This window comes from Lepidochelys kempii, chromosome 14 (assembly GCF_965140265.1).
Source record: "Lepidochelys kempii isolate rLepKem1 chromosome 14, rLepKem1.hap2, whole genome shotgun sequence".
In the NCBI taxonomy this organism is placed as follows: Eukaryota; Metazoa; Chordata; order Testudines; family Cheloniidae; genus Lepidochelys; species Lepidochelys kempii.
The window spans coordinates 41,921,185-41,933,366 of record NC_133269.1 but is presented as its reverse complement, the minus strand read 5'-3'; the positions used below and the strand labels follow the sequence as shown (position 1 = coordinate 41,933,366).

Sequence of the window (12,182 nt, the reverse complement as noted above, 5' to 3'; positions counted from 1 at the left end):
CTGTTCTGGGACCAGTCCTATTCAACATATTCATAAATGATCTGGAAAAAGGGTTAAACAGTGAGGTGGCAAAATTTGCAGATGATACAAAATTACTAAAGATAGTTAAGACCCAGGCAGACTGCAAAGAGCTACAAAAGGATCTCTCAAATCTGGGTGACTGGGCAACAAAATGGCAGATGAAATTTAATGTTGATAAATGCAAAGTAATGCACATTGGAAAGCATAATCCCAACTATACATATAAAATGATGGGGTCTAAATTAGCTGTTACCACTCAAGAAAGGATTCTTCTTGGATTCATTGTGGATAGTTCTCTGTCTGCAAAACAACCCAGTTGTTCATCGCTATAGTGGATCAAAAGAAAGGTGCGCCGGTTTCTTCCCAGCGGATATCTTCATGGATCACAGTGTGTATTCGCACTTGTTATAACTTGGCAAGTGTCCCTCCGCCTGCTGTTACGGCTCACTCCACGAGGGCTCAAGCCTCCTCTGAGGCCTTCCTGGCGCATGTTCCTCTCCAGGAAATCTGCAGGGCTGCCACTTGGGCTTCGGTGCACACCTTCACGTCGCACTATGCCATTGTCCATCAATCTCTTGATGACACGGCCTTCGGCAGGGTGATTCTTCAGTCTGCAATACCTTGACTCCGACCCCAGCTCCAAGGCAAGGCTTGGGAGTCACCTAACTGGAACGGATATGAGCAAGCACTCGAAGAAGAAAAAACGGTTACTCACTCTTTTTGTAACTGTTGTTCTTCAAGATGTGTTGCTCATATCCATTCCATTCCCCACGGCCTTTTCCTCTGTTGGAGTTGCCGGCAAGAAGGAACTGAAGGGTGGGGTCAGGCTGGCAGGGTCGTATATAGAGCGCCATATCGGCGCCACTCCAGGGGGCTCCACAGCTGGCCCAACGGACAGCTGCTAGGGAAAGTTTCTGACATCCGTGCACATGCGCACACCTAACTAGAATAGATATGAGCAAGCACTCAAAGAAGTACCTGGTCAAATACCAAATGTGCTTTGCACATATATTTGCAAATGAACATAAGTCATTGTTGCATAAACACCCAGGGGAATCTTCCCACCACACCCTGCAACACAACCTTAACTCTGCCCTCTTTGGGTGATGCCCCAACACTCAGATAACACACAGTAGCACTCTACCCTCACAGATGCTCCAGGACACTCTGAGCACAAAACACATGAGCACTGTAGGACAAAGTATTTTAGGAGTCATGATAGATAATCAGTTGAACATGAGCTCCTAGTGCGACAGTGGCCAAAATGGCTAATGTGATCCATAGACGCATAAAGAGTGGAATCTTGAGGTGGAGCCAGGTGGTTATTTTACCTCTGGATTTGACACTGGTGTGACCACTGCTGGAATCCTGTGTCCAGTGCTCACAATTCACAAAGGATGTTGATAAATTAGAGAGGGGTCAGAGAAGAGCTGTGAGACTGATTAAAGGATTGGAAAACCTGCTTTATAGTGACAGACTCAAGGAGCTCAATCTCTTTAGCTTATCAAAGAGAAAGTTAAGGGGTGATTTGATCACAATCTGTAAGTATCTATATGAGGAACAGAAATTTGATAGAGGCCTCTTCAATCTAGCAGACAAAGGTCTAAGGGCTACAAGTTGACACTAGACAAATTCAGTCTTGAAATAAGGTGCAACAATGAGGGTAAATAACAATTGGAACAACCTACCAAAGGCAATGGTGGATTCTCCACTTTAAACCAAGATTGGATGCTTTTCTAAAAGATCCATTCTAGTTCAAACAGGGATTAATTCAGGGAAGTCTGTGATATGGAGGAGATCAGACTGACCACAGTGGTTCCTTCTGACCTTGGAATCCATTGAAGTCTAACACCTTCTCTTTGCTATGGCAAAACTTGGATTTAGGTCAGGTGCGTGGAACAGGCACTACCTACCCCAGCCTACACTCCAACACTGCACCTATGCCACACAAACCATCCCAAACTGGCTAGGTGTTACCATCACTTCACCCTTGCCCTGAAGGTTCCTTCTGAGACATTGCCTTCACTTACCCCTCACTAAGCCCAGGACACCACTGCCATGTCTGCCACCAGAGAGCTGACGAGCCCCTGGGCAATGAAACCTCTATGCCCTGCTACTCAGTGCTGAAATGAGGCAAACTTGATCCTCAGGATACACCTGCATCTCTCCTCAGATCTCCCCCATCCAATACAGCTACCCCTGACACAGCAAACACAGCTTGGAGGGCATGCAGACACATGTCAAGCCTATGGAACACAATGCCAACAATGGCACATTTTAGTCCTTCCTCGTGTCCGTTCATTACAGCATCCAGCTTTTTGGCCCATTCCCAGCCCAGAGCCCCCTCCTGCACCCCAAACCCTGGATCCCCAGCCCCAACCAGAGCCCTCACCCCCCTGCCCCAGCCCAATAAAAATGAACCAGGGTGGGGGAGAGTGAGCCACAGAAAGAGGTGGGTGGTGGAGTGAATGGGGGCAGGGCCTCAGAGAAGGGGCAGGGCAAAGGTATTCCGTTTTCTGCAATTAGAAAGTTGGCAACCCTATCCATCAGTGATCCTCTTTGTCTTCAGACAGCCCTCTGGTCAGGTCACGTTTAGTCTCACCCCTTTCAGGATAAGCCCCAGTTTAACTCAAGAGTCTCATGACCTCATGTCAGGTCAACAAGCCAGACCAGCGCCCGCATCCAGGGGCAGTCCCTTTCTCTGCCCAAAAAGCACCTTAGAGACTAACAAATTTATTAGAGCATCCGACAAAGTGAGTTGTAGCTCATGATAGCTTATGCTCAAATAAATTTGTTAGTCTCTAAGGTACCACAAATACTCCTTTTCTTTTTGCGAATACAGACTAACACGGCTGCTACTCAAACCTTTCTCTGCCCAGTGTTCCAGCTCAGGGCCTGTAGGAAGCAGCAAGAGTCTCTCTGGTCAAATCTCTTGCTTCTTCTCTGGGCTGCTGCCTATGTTGGCCTACCCTCTCTTGAGCAGGCTTGCATTGTCAGCAGGGGTTTGCCCTGGGGTCAAACCCAGTTCCCAACATAACAAAAGGGGGGGAAAAAAAAAGCGAAACTAACAGAACTAAAGAGCAACATCAGATGACCTGTCTCACAAGGACCCTCCAAAAGCCATCTGACCTACCACTCCACATTCATCGGTAACCGAAGGGACCTGGCTCTCTGCTGCATTTGTCTCTGGGACCTGAGCACCAGAGATCTGTACAACTCCCAGGGCTAGGTCCCTGGGAGCTGGGCTTCTTCTCCACTTCTGGTAGACTTCACAGGCGCAGCAGGGCTGGGGCCACCTGTACCCAGATCCGTTCTTTAACCCTTTATTGTCTACTGCAGGGTTCATACACCTCATCACAATGCCATAATAAAACAGGACACCTGTAAGTTTGTTGGAATACATGTAAAGAAGGGAAGAAATGGACCATGGATGAGACTCAGGAGAACTAGGATCTAGTCCTGGCTCAGCCAGACTTCCTGGGTGACTTTGGACAGGGCTCTTAGTTGCCCAATTCTGCAAAGGACATTTTTTATTATATATGTCTATAAGGGCTATTTAAGCAATTTTAAAAATTGCTATTAACCACATGACAGAAAAATCAATCACGCTCAATTGCAGTTTTAATTGCACAGTTAAGCAATAAAATACCATTTAACCAAAATATTTACGTTTCTTCTACATTTTCAAATATATTGATTTCAATTACAACACAGAATACCAAGTATACAGTGTTGACTTTATTTTTTTATTACAAGTATTTGAACTGTAAACAAGTAACTATTTCAATTCACCTCATACAAGTACTGTAGTGCAATCTCTTAATCTTAAAAGTGAAACTTAAAAATGTAGTTTTATTTTTGAGTGCAGTTACGTTAAAAAAAATGCTCTAAAGCCTTAGAGCAGTGTTTCTCAAACTTTTTTTTGCAATCGAGCTCTGGGGCTGGGGCTTCCTCAGGGCCCAGGTTGGCATCGGGGTGCTCTATGGCTTGGAGAAGCTAGGAACATTACGCTGGTGGCCGCTGTGACAGTACTAGGTGTTTAGGATGACTAGCTCAATGCCATATATTCACTGACTCAATTAATTCTCTTCCTTTGAGATTTTGGATTCCAATACATTTCTGAACAAGTTACTGGACATTTTATCAGTGCCACACACATGAAAAGTGTTATATGAATGGAGGTAGGAACCTGATTCATGAAACATTTGGCTGTAAAAATTTCACTGTAAAATTCACATGAAAGTGGAATGAACCTGACACTACGTAATGAGGGATATTCCCTCTCATTCTGCTTCTCTGTTGCCAGAGGCGAAAGTAAGCCGGTAAGTGAACTGGTAAGAGCTGGTACACAGCTGAGTGCACTGGCAGGGGGCAGCTTCCCTGGGGCCCAGGGCTCCTGGCAGTGGGTGGAGCCCCTGGCCCTTTAAATCGCTGCCGGAGCCCCGGGGCTCCCAGCCGTTGCTACTGCCGCCGGAGCACTGGGGCTGGAGTGAGCACCAACTCCATCAGGAGTGCTTGGAGTCTGATCTCACAAAGTCCTAGGTTTAAAGGACTTGCAGATTTGACACTTACGTGCCCTTCACTGAGGCACCCGAAACAGCTACTATGCAGATTGCTCATGGGCATGGGCTGTTTGCAGCAATTGCAGGGCTTAAAGCCTGGGAACCAGGGCATGCCCCATCCCCTGGCTAAGTCCCCGATGGGACTAACGAAAACTCACTCAACTACTAACTATGTACACTAACTTTACAAGAAGTCACTCACTCAACTACTAACTATGTACACTAACTTTACAAGAAGTCAAGAAGTCTAAGCAATGCTAGTAAGAGCAGTGAATGTTCCATGCACTGTCACAGACAGCAAGAAGGAACTGGGGGTGGGGGGAGCTGGCAGTGACCCTTATACCATGCCATACGGGTGCCACTCCAGAGGGCAGCAGATCCACTCCCCTACAAATATTGCTCTGAAAAAGCTTCCAGCACTGGTGCATGTGGCAAGCACACACAGCTAATGTGGAATGGACTTCAAAGAAGAACTCATTCTTCCGCTCTACTCTGCGCCGATACGGCCTCAACTGGAGTTGTGTGTCCAGTTCTGGGTGCCACATTTCAGGAAAGATGTGGACAAATTGGAGAAAGTCCAGAGAAAAGCAACAAAAGTGATTAAGGGTCTAGAAAACTTGAAAAAATTGGGTTTGTTTAGTCTGGAGAAAAGACTGAGGGGGGACATAACAGTTCTCAAGTACATAGAATGTTTTTACAAGGAGGAGGGTGAAAAATTGTTCTTCACTTCTGATGATAGTACCAGAAGCAATGGGCTTAAATTGCAGCAAGGGAGGTTTAACATCCAACTTGCCAGGGTAGTTAAGCACTGGAACAAATTGCTTAGGGAGATTGTGGAATCTCCATCATTAATAGATTCTTTTAAAAACAAGTTAGACAAACACCTGCCAGGAATGGCCTAGCTAATACAAAGTCCTACCTTAGTGCAGGGGATTGGACAACTTGCCAAGGTCCCTTCCAGCCCTAACTTTATGATTGATTCTTCTTGGGCAAAAGGGAAAATGCCATAACAAAGGAATCCTTCCTTAGACTCTCCCTGAGGAGACTGGTTCTTTCTTCATCTTTGGATGGTGGAAGATGTGACCCCTAATAAAGCTTTTCCAGGTCTGGTTCCTATGAGTCTCAAACTTGTGATTCCATATCATGTCCCTTCCACATTGTATGGGCATCAGATCTGCTACAGATCCAGGATCTCCCTGTGCCACACCTCGAGCTGCTGATCCCGTTGTCTTCAATCAGATATGCACAGTGGCCTCCTCCACTTATGGGAAATCTGCAACACAGACAGCAGGGGCTGGAGTCAGGGAGCGGCTGGGCATTTCCCATCAGTTACACACTGTGCAGGGCAGCAGAGGGAGCAGCTGCACGTACAGACATCTGCCCCATTTCAGACTCCTCCCTGGCAGAATAGGGAAAATAGAGTGTAGGAAATTAGCAGGTAGTGGAGGGCCAGGAGATGAGTGGGGCTGAAAGAGAGCTGGGGTAGCAGCCTTCCCTGTGCTCACAACTTCACTGTATTGTAAACCCCTGGGGGCGACCACTGTTCAGCCCCAAAGGGGAGAGATTCCACAGGTCACTCTGACACGCACAGCGTGGCACCTCTCAGAAAGTTGTGCTGTGTTTGTACACTGCCGAGCACAGTGGGGCACTAGGCTACACCTAAGCGCTAAAGTAATACAAATAATGACAACACTGCACTGGGCCTCAAACGCTGCTGGAATACTGGTTTTAGTCCAGGAAAACCAAATACCTGTAAGAACCCAGACACATTCCCACACCCCCAAAACAACCTTGGTTAAATATATTCCTCTTTTGGCAGCACGGCAGACACCTGTGATCTAACACTGAGAATATCACTAGAGGGAAGGACTCACCGCTGGTCGAATTCGGTGCCATTGGGCCATCTCCAGGGCTGGCCTGGCTCCCTCTGGAGGCCAATCCAACGGCCAAAGAAACCCTTAAAGCCCAGCAGGAAATGCTTAAAATAAGACAAACCAGATTATATTTAGACCCCTGGCTCTGGCACTCGCCTGCCCCTGTGGCTCTGTGTGGCCCCTGCTCACACATTCAGGTTTGGATGGGCCACCTGTAGTTTGCCTGCTGAGAGCCCCAGGTCTGACGACACAAGAACAAGCTGCAGTCTAAAGAGCCAGCTGTGCGTCAAAAAAGAGAACTCCCCTCCCCCGGCCCCACTCTAGGATTGGAAGGGGGTGGAGGAGGACCATCTGGGGAGCAGCTGGCAGCTCTACTCCTCTAACAGCAGCCTCAGCCAGGGAACCAATCGCTGGCTGAAAATCCCAGTTTGTTGGACGTCCCATTAGACTGGGACCTGCTCAGCTGGGAACATGTGCAGGAGCTGGAGGTAAAGACTGCCTCTGAGCAGCCCCCATCTATCTCCATCCCCAGATCCATGTTTACATGGACAGAGCTACCTCTGCCATTCTACAGTTTAGAAGCTGGAACCTCTGCCTTCCTTGCAAGGTGTCTTCCCAGCAGCTTCGCACGTAGTGCCACCCTCCGTCCCCCTCAGCCAAACCAGGTGGCAGCTGCTCTGAGGAAGGGCAGAGCTCACTCCCTATAGAGCCCAAGTGCTTCCCCCAGCAGACACACGGAGCCCCCACCCCATGGAGTCAGTGGCTGTGGCGAGCTGCAGAGGCAGGTTCCCCACAGGCCAGGAGCGGAGCGGACTGGGCTGGCCCAGCCCTACAGAGGGGGATCCCTCCTGCCTGGGGCTCTGGGAAAAGAGGGGGGCTGGAGTGAGTGATCCCTGACTGTGAGCCCAGTTCTAGACAGGGCTTGGATTTGGCCACCAGAAACACTCAGGTTTTCCAGCAGGAGAGGCAACAGGGCAGTTTCTGAAACTCCTGGGGCTGAGCCCAATTCCAGCCCTGCCAAGCCCAGTCTGTTGGGATAAAGCATCTGCCACTCTCTCACCTTTTCCTGGTCACCATCAATCCCAGTCAGGGAGGCGTTGAGTGCAGAGCAATGGCTCTGGCTATTGTTCCAGTTCTCTTCAGTCTCGGAGAAATAATAGCATTTCCCTTGGTACCCGATCCAGCTGTCCGGGCAGCAGGGCACCGCAGGTGGGACTGGAGCAGCCAGAGGTGGTTTGGATTTTTCCACTGACAGACAGGTAAGTAACACAGGGTCAGAGACTGTGTCCCCTACCCCCAGCCTGACTCTGTATCTGAGTGAATAAGGGGAGAGGATCCCTCCGATCCAGGCTGCAAGCTCCTTACACCCCTGACCGCTGTACTGAGGGAGGAAATCAACCATTTGAAACAAGAGATGGGCAACTGACCCCCTCTTCTTTAGTGACTCAGTTTCTGGGGGTCAAATTCACAGAAAGTGCAGCTGACAAGCAAGCCAGAGCAGAGTACAGTAGCACCAGATTCACCATAAAGACAGAGCAGGGAGGGGGAGTGTTACCTGATGGCTGGCACAGACAAATATTGACACCAAATAAAGATATAGTTCAATATGATTGTGTGGGATGCTGGGTCTACTAACTCAGGGACGTCCTGCTACTGCAGCTGGCTGCCTCCCCTCCCCAGGCTCTTTGCTTTAGAGATGCATCTGGGGATGAAGATGGGTTTAGACTCACATCAGGGAACAAACCCTGACTGCACTAATCTGTGCAAGGAACAGGCTCCCAGAGAATCAGACACTGGAGACCCAGCCCAACAGAGATGTGTTTTATGGTGTCTGTACCAGTAAGAATTCCAGGGATGTTCCCTGCCCAGGGTAAAGGATGGTGGGGGCTAGCACAGCTCGGAGCAGCTTATCCTGTGCAGAGGATTAGGAGCCAAGTAAATGAGTTTGAGACGAGTGCTGTAATTCTCAGGGACATAAAATGGCCACAAGGTGGCACCAGAACCGCCAAAATGGAAATGCCTGTGAGGTTAAGACAGTGGTCCCCAAAATGTTGGTGGGGGGGGGTGCACAGTGAGCCCAGGTCACAGGGAGGGAGCGCCACCCAGCTCCACTCTGCCTCCAATTCTGCTCCAGCCCCTGCCCCAGCTGCCTGGACACGTAAAGTCCAGTTACCTCCAGTAACCTGCTTCCACCAAAGGGGGGCAGGAAGAGCAGCAGCAGCAGCCGGAGCCTGGAAGAGCACTCAAAGGCTCCACAGAGAAAGACAGACAGCTCCCTAGTCCTGCCCTGAGCATGGCTCTGCCTCCCCGCTCCTGCCCCAGTCACCCCCAGCCTCAGCTGTCAGAGAGCATGGGCTGGCTAAGGGGAGGAACGGGGGGGGGGGGGGGGGGGGATGCACGACTGAAAAAGTTTTGGGACCACTGGGTTAAGAGCGGTCAGTGCCAAAGTCACCCTTTACAGAGACAGTTCAGCTGGGGATTTCCCCAGCACCCTCAAGCCAGCGAGTCTGGTCACATGCTCCTAGGGAATTTCAATGGGCACCAACTCCCACAGCCACCTTTTGGAAACCCCACCCCTGCCTTCTTCCCCCAGTGCAGCAGCAGGGACAGGGTCACAGGAACTCCTTGGAAAACCTCCTGAAGTTTAACCCTTTCAGGGAAGGAGCAGCAGTGGGGCCAGCCATGACTAACACCAAGGATACATCTGAAGGGCCAGAGCAGTTGGCGAATACAGAGGTACACAATGGTGTTTAACAGGTAAGTCAGGACAAACCATTCTAGACCCGCTGGATTCACTTGTTAATACCTTCCCTGCCCCCCCACAGAAACAATCCAGGGGAAGCAGAGACTGGCTGATGCAATTACCTGCTAAAAGTACTACTAGAGTAAGGATGATGACCAACATAAAAACTGTGACTGCAGCTACGATGGCAGCTGGGACTCCACGGGAAACGCGTTTCCTGAACTTGTTAGACCCAGGACCTGAAAGAGACAAAGCCATGAGTGCTTCTGGGGAGCAGACTCATTAACTGTATCCATGCCTGGGCCACTGTGGAGCAAATCTCTATTGTGATTCCCAGGGTGCTGCCCTTCCCGCTCTGGGGACAGACATTAATTACAGCCCCCAGTCAGAGGGCTAAACACAATGATAACTCGCCCGGACCCAAATGACCCCACACTTGCCAACCACCTCATAGTTCAATGGTATCTTCTAGTCCTAGGACCCATTTGACTGTTGAATTTCTCCCACTGCTCCTGCACAGACTGCTACCCAGACTGGCTCTTGGCCCAGCTGACCAGAGTAAAGGGATGGGAACATATCTCATACTCACCTTTTTTCTATCCCCTACTGGGGAAAGAGGACCAAAACACAACAAAAAACCAACCTTCCCCACATACTCAGGGCTCATCTACACTTACAATTGTGCAGCTGTGCCGCTCTAGCATTTCAATGATGAGACTAGCTATGCCAAAGGGAGGACTTCTTCCCTGGGAGTAGGTACTTCGCCTCCCTGAGAGGAGAATTCTCCCATCAAGCTAGCTACAGCTTGTCTACCTAGTGTGGTCTATCCTGGTGGATTTAACTGCATCATTCAAGGCTGGATTTTTCATACTCCTGAGCAAAGTAAATATACCAACCTAATTTCCTTGTGTAGACCAGGCCACAGGCACTGTGCCTGCCAACTCCAGCTGCACCCAACCCCCTGGATTAAGTCAGGCAGCCTGAAACGACTCAGAGGGTTGGACCACAACTCCCTGCCCCTCCCTTACGGGAAACTCGTGCAAAAAAAAACCACACACACACACACACCCCCCTACTGGTGTCAGTTCCACCTGAAGACATCCCCAGCACCCACGTAGTCTGAGAAACAAGGGGTTCAGTTTATCTGTTTGCTGCTACAATACAATCAGGTTCACAGAATTGAACAGAAAAGCCACTGAGTGATCCTGGGGAAAACCATCCTGGGACAGACTCACTGGGTTTTCTAAGGCTCCTTCTCTAGAGCTAAGTGCAGTTACATGAGGGAAAGTAGCAAAAGTGTCAGATGTACAACAGGAACCCCTGTCCGTCCCCCAGGAGCCTCTGTGCTGAGAGTCTGAAGCAACCCCCAGATCCCCCAGACTAAAGACTGGCCTCTCTGGCTCTGCTTTAAAGGGTTTACACAGGGGGTCTGATCTCTCAGACTCCCTACAATCCTTGACTCTCCTTGTCTGAAGAAGGAAGTTTCCTTTGAAATCTTGATTCTCAGGACAAAGAGGGGATTTCAATAAGCATCAATGAAACACCGAAAGAGTGTTACTTAGGGAAATGACCCCTGGCTGCCCCCACGGGAGATGAAGCTCCCAGCTCCAGCATGTGTGACATTTGGAGGTCTCATCATCCCCATCCCCCTCTTCCCGCATGTCAGCCTTAGCAAAGAGCTTTTCCCCAGAGCTCAGGACCACATCTCCCAGGCACAGCAGCTGCACCTGCAAATATGCAGGAACAGACAGCGTTAACTGCCACCGCCAGACAATAGCTCATTCTCACGCACACCCAAGGCCCTGCCTCCATGCGACTGTTTCGGGTGTGTGCTTCTCACACATTTCACACAGAGAGGGCATGCAAAAGTGAATTGGACCAGAGGGAAATAGGGGCCAGGATTTCAGAGGGGTAACAACCCCCACCCACTGCAAGACCTCTGGCTACATGCAGGTACACGAAGTACAAGCTGGGTACCTGTTCTGCTGAAGGTCACTAGGCCCTCAGTGATACTGGGTCCAGCTCCAGTTTGTCCTTCTCGGGTAGTTCCTTCCTGGCACAGTGCTCCTCCTGGCATGTCCCCAGTTGGCTGCTGTCCCTCCCAGGCTTCAAGCTGGTTCTTGGCTGCTTCACTATGCGAGGGTCTGCTCACTGTTGGTCCCCTTGTCTGGAACTATAGACACACTCTGTCAGTCTCCCCACTCCCCTGGAAAAGCCAGTATTTCCTCTGCCTCCGTACAAGTTTTGCAGGGGCCATGCTCTCTAAACCCCAAAGGGAGTTTCATCTAAAAATCAAGTGGCCAGATTTTCAGAGGGAGTTGCTAGGTCCTGAGCACTTTTAAAGAACATGGCCAATAGTGTGAATGTGTATGTTAGAAAGGCAGATAAAGAATTACGTGTAACCACACAGCATAATCTTTGTTTTTATTATGAAACTAGAAGTTCACGGAGATTTTTCGTACACCAAAATAGATGCCAGGTATCAGTTTTACTTTCTCATTTAGGCCCTATTCATGCAACCACATGTGCTTAACGTAATTCAGGTGAGTAAATTTAAGTATATGTGTAACGGTTTTCAGAATCATGGGGCCTTGATTTTCAAATTTCAAACAAGTCAACTGATCTGTGTTAGCAAAAAGAAAAAGGAGTACTTGTGGCACCTTAGAGACTAACCAATTTATTTGAGCATGAGCTTTCGTGAGCTACAGCAAAGTGAGCTGTAGCTCACGAAAGCTCATGCTCAAATAAATTGGTTAGTCTCTAAGGTGCCACAAGTACTCCTTTTTCTTTTTGCTAATACAGACTAACACGGCTGTTACTCTGAAACCTGATCTGTGTTAGTAACCACAAGTTAAGCTGTCAGCCCTGAAACTTCAGCTTGCACAAAACCCAGCAGCACACCTCCTCAGCATCATACCTGTCCTCTATTCACTACCTGGGCAACCCAGAGGACATCACATCATGGTCAAGATTGAGTCCTCT

The 12,182-nt window shown here is 49.2% G+C and overlaps 1 protein-coding gene across 5 annotated transcripts in view; it reads right to left on the bottom strand.

The window, feature by feature from the left end:
- Nucleotides 1-12,182, bottom strand: part of LOC140897791 (C-type lectin domain family 2 member D-like) — a 49,208-nt gene that overhangs the window by 24,679 nt on the left and 12,347 nt on the right. For 3 of the 5 annotated variants that reach the window (XM_073310844.1, XM_073310847.1, XM_073310845.1), the window contains exons 4-8: nucleotides 11,178-11,373; nucleotides 9,323-9,439; nucleotides 7,518-7,705; nucleotides 6,458-6,561; nucleotides 3,785-5,856 (exon numbers count right to left, since the gene is read on the bottom strand). In XM_073310844.1, coding sequence (XP_073166945.1) covers nucleotides 5,706-5,856; nucleotides 6,458-6,561; nucleotides 7,518-7,705; nucleotides 9,323-9,439; nucleotides 11,178-11,277 — 660 coding nt within the window. In that variant the 5' untranslated portion in view covers nucleotides 11,278-11,373 and the 3' untranslated portion in view covers nucleotides 3,785-5,705. The other 2 variants (XR_012154811.1, XM_073310848.1) reach the window with 2 other exon arrangements.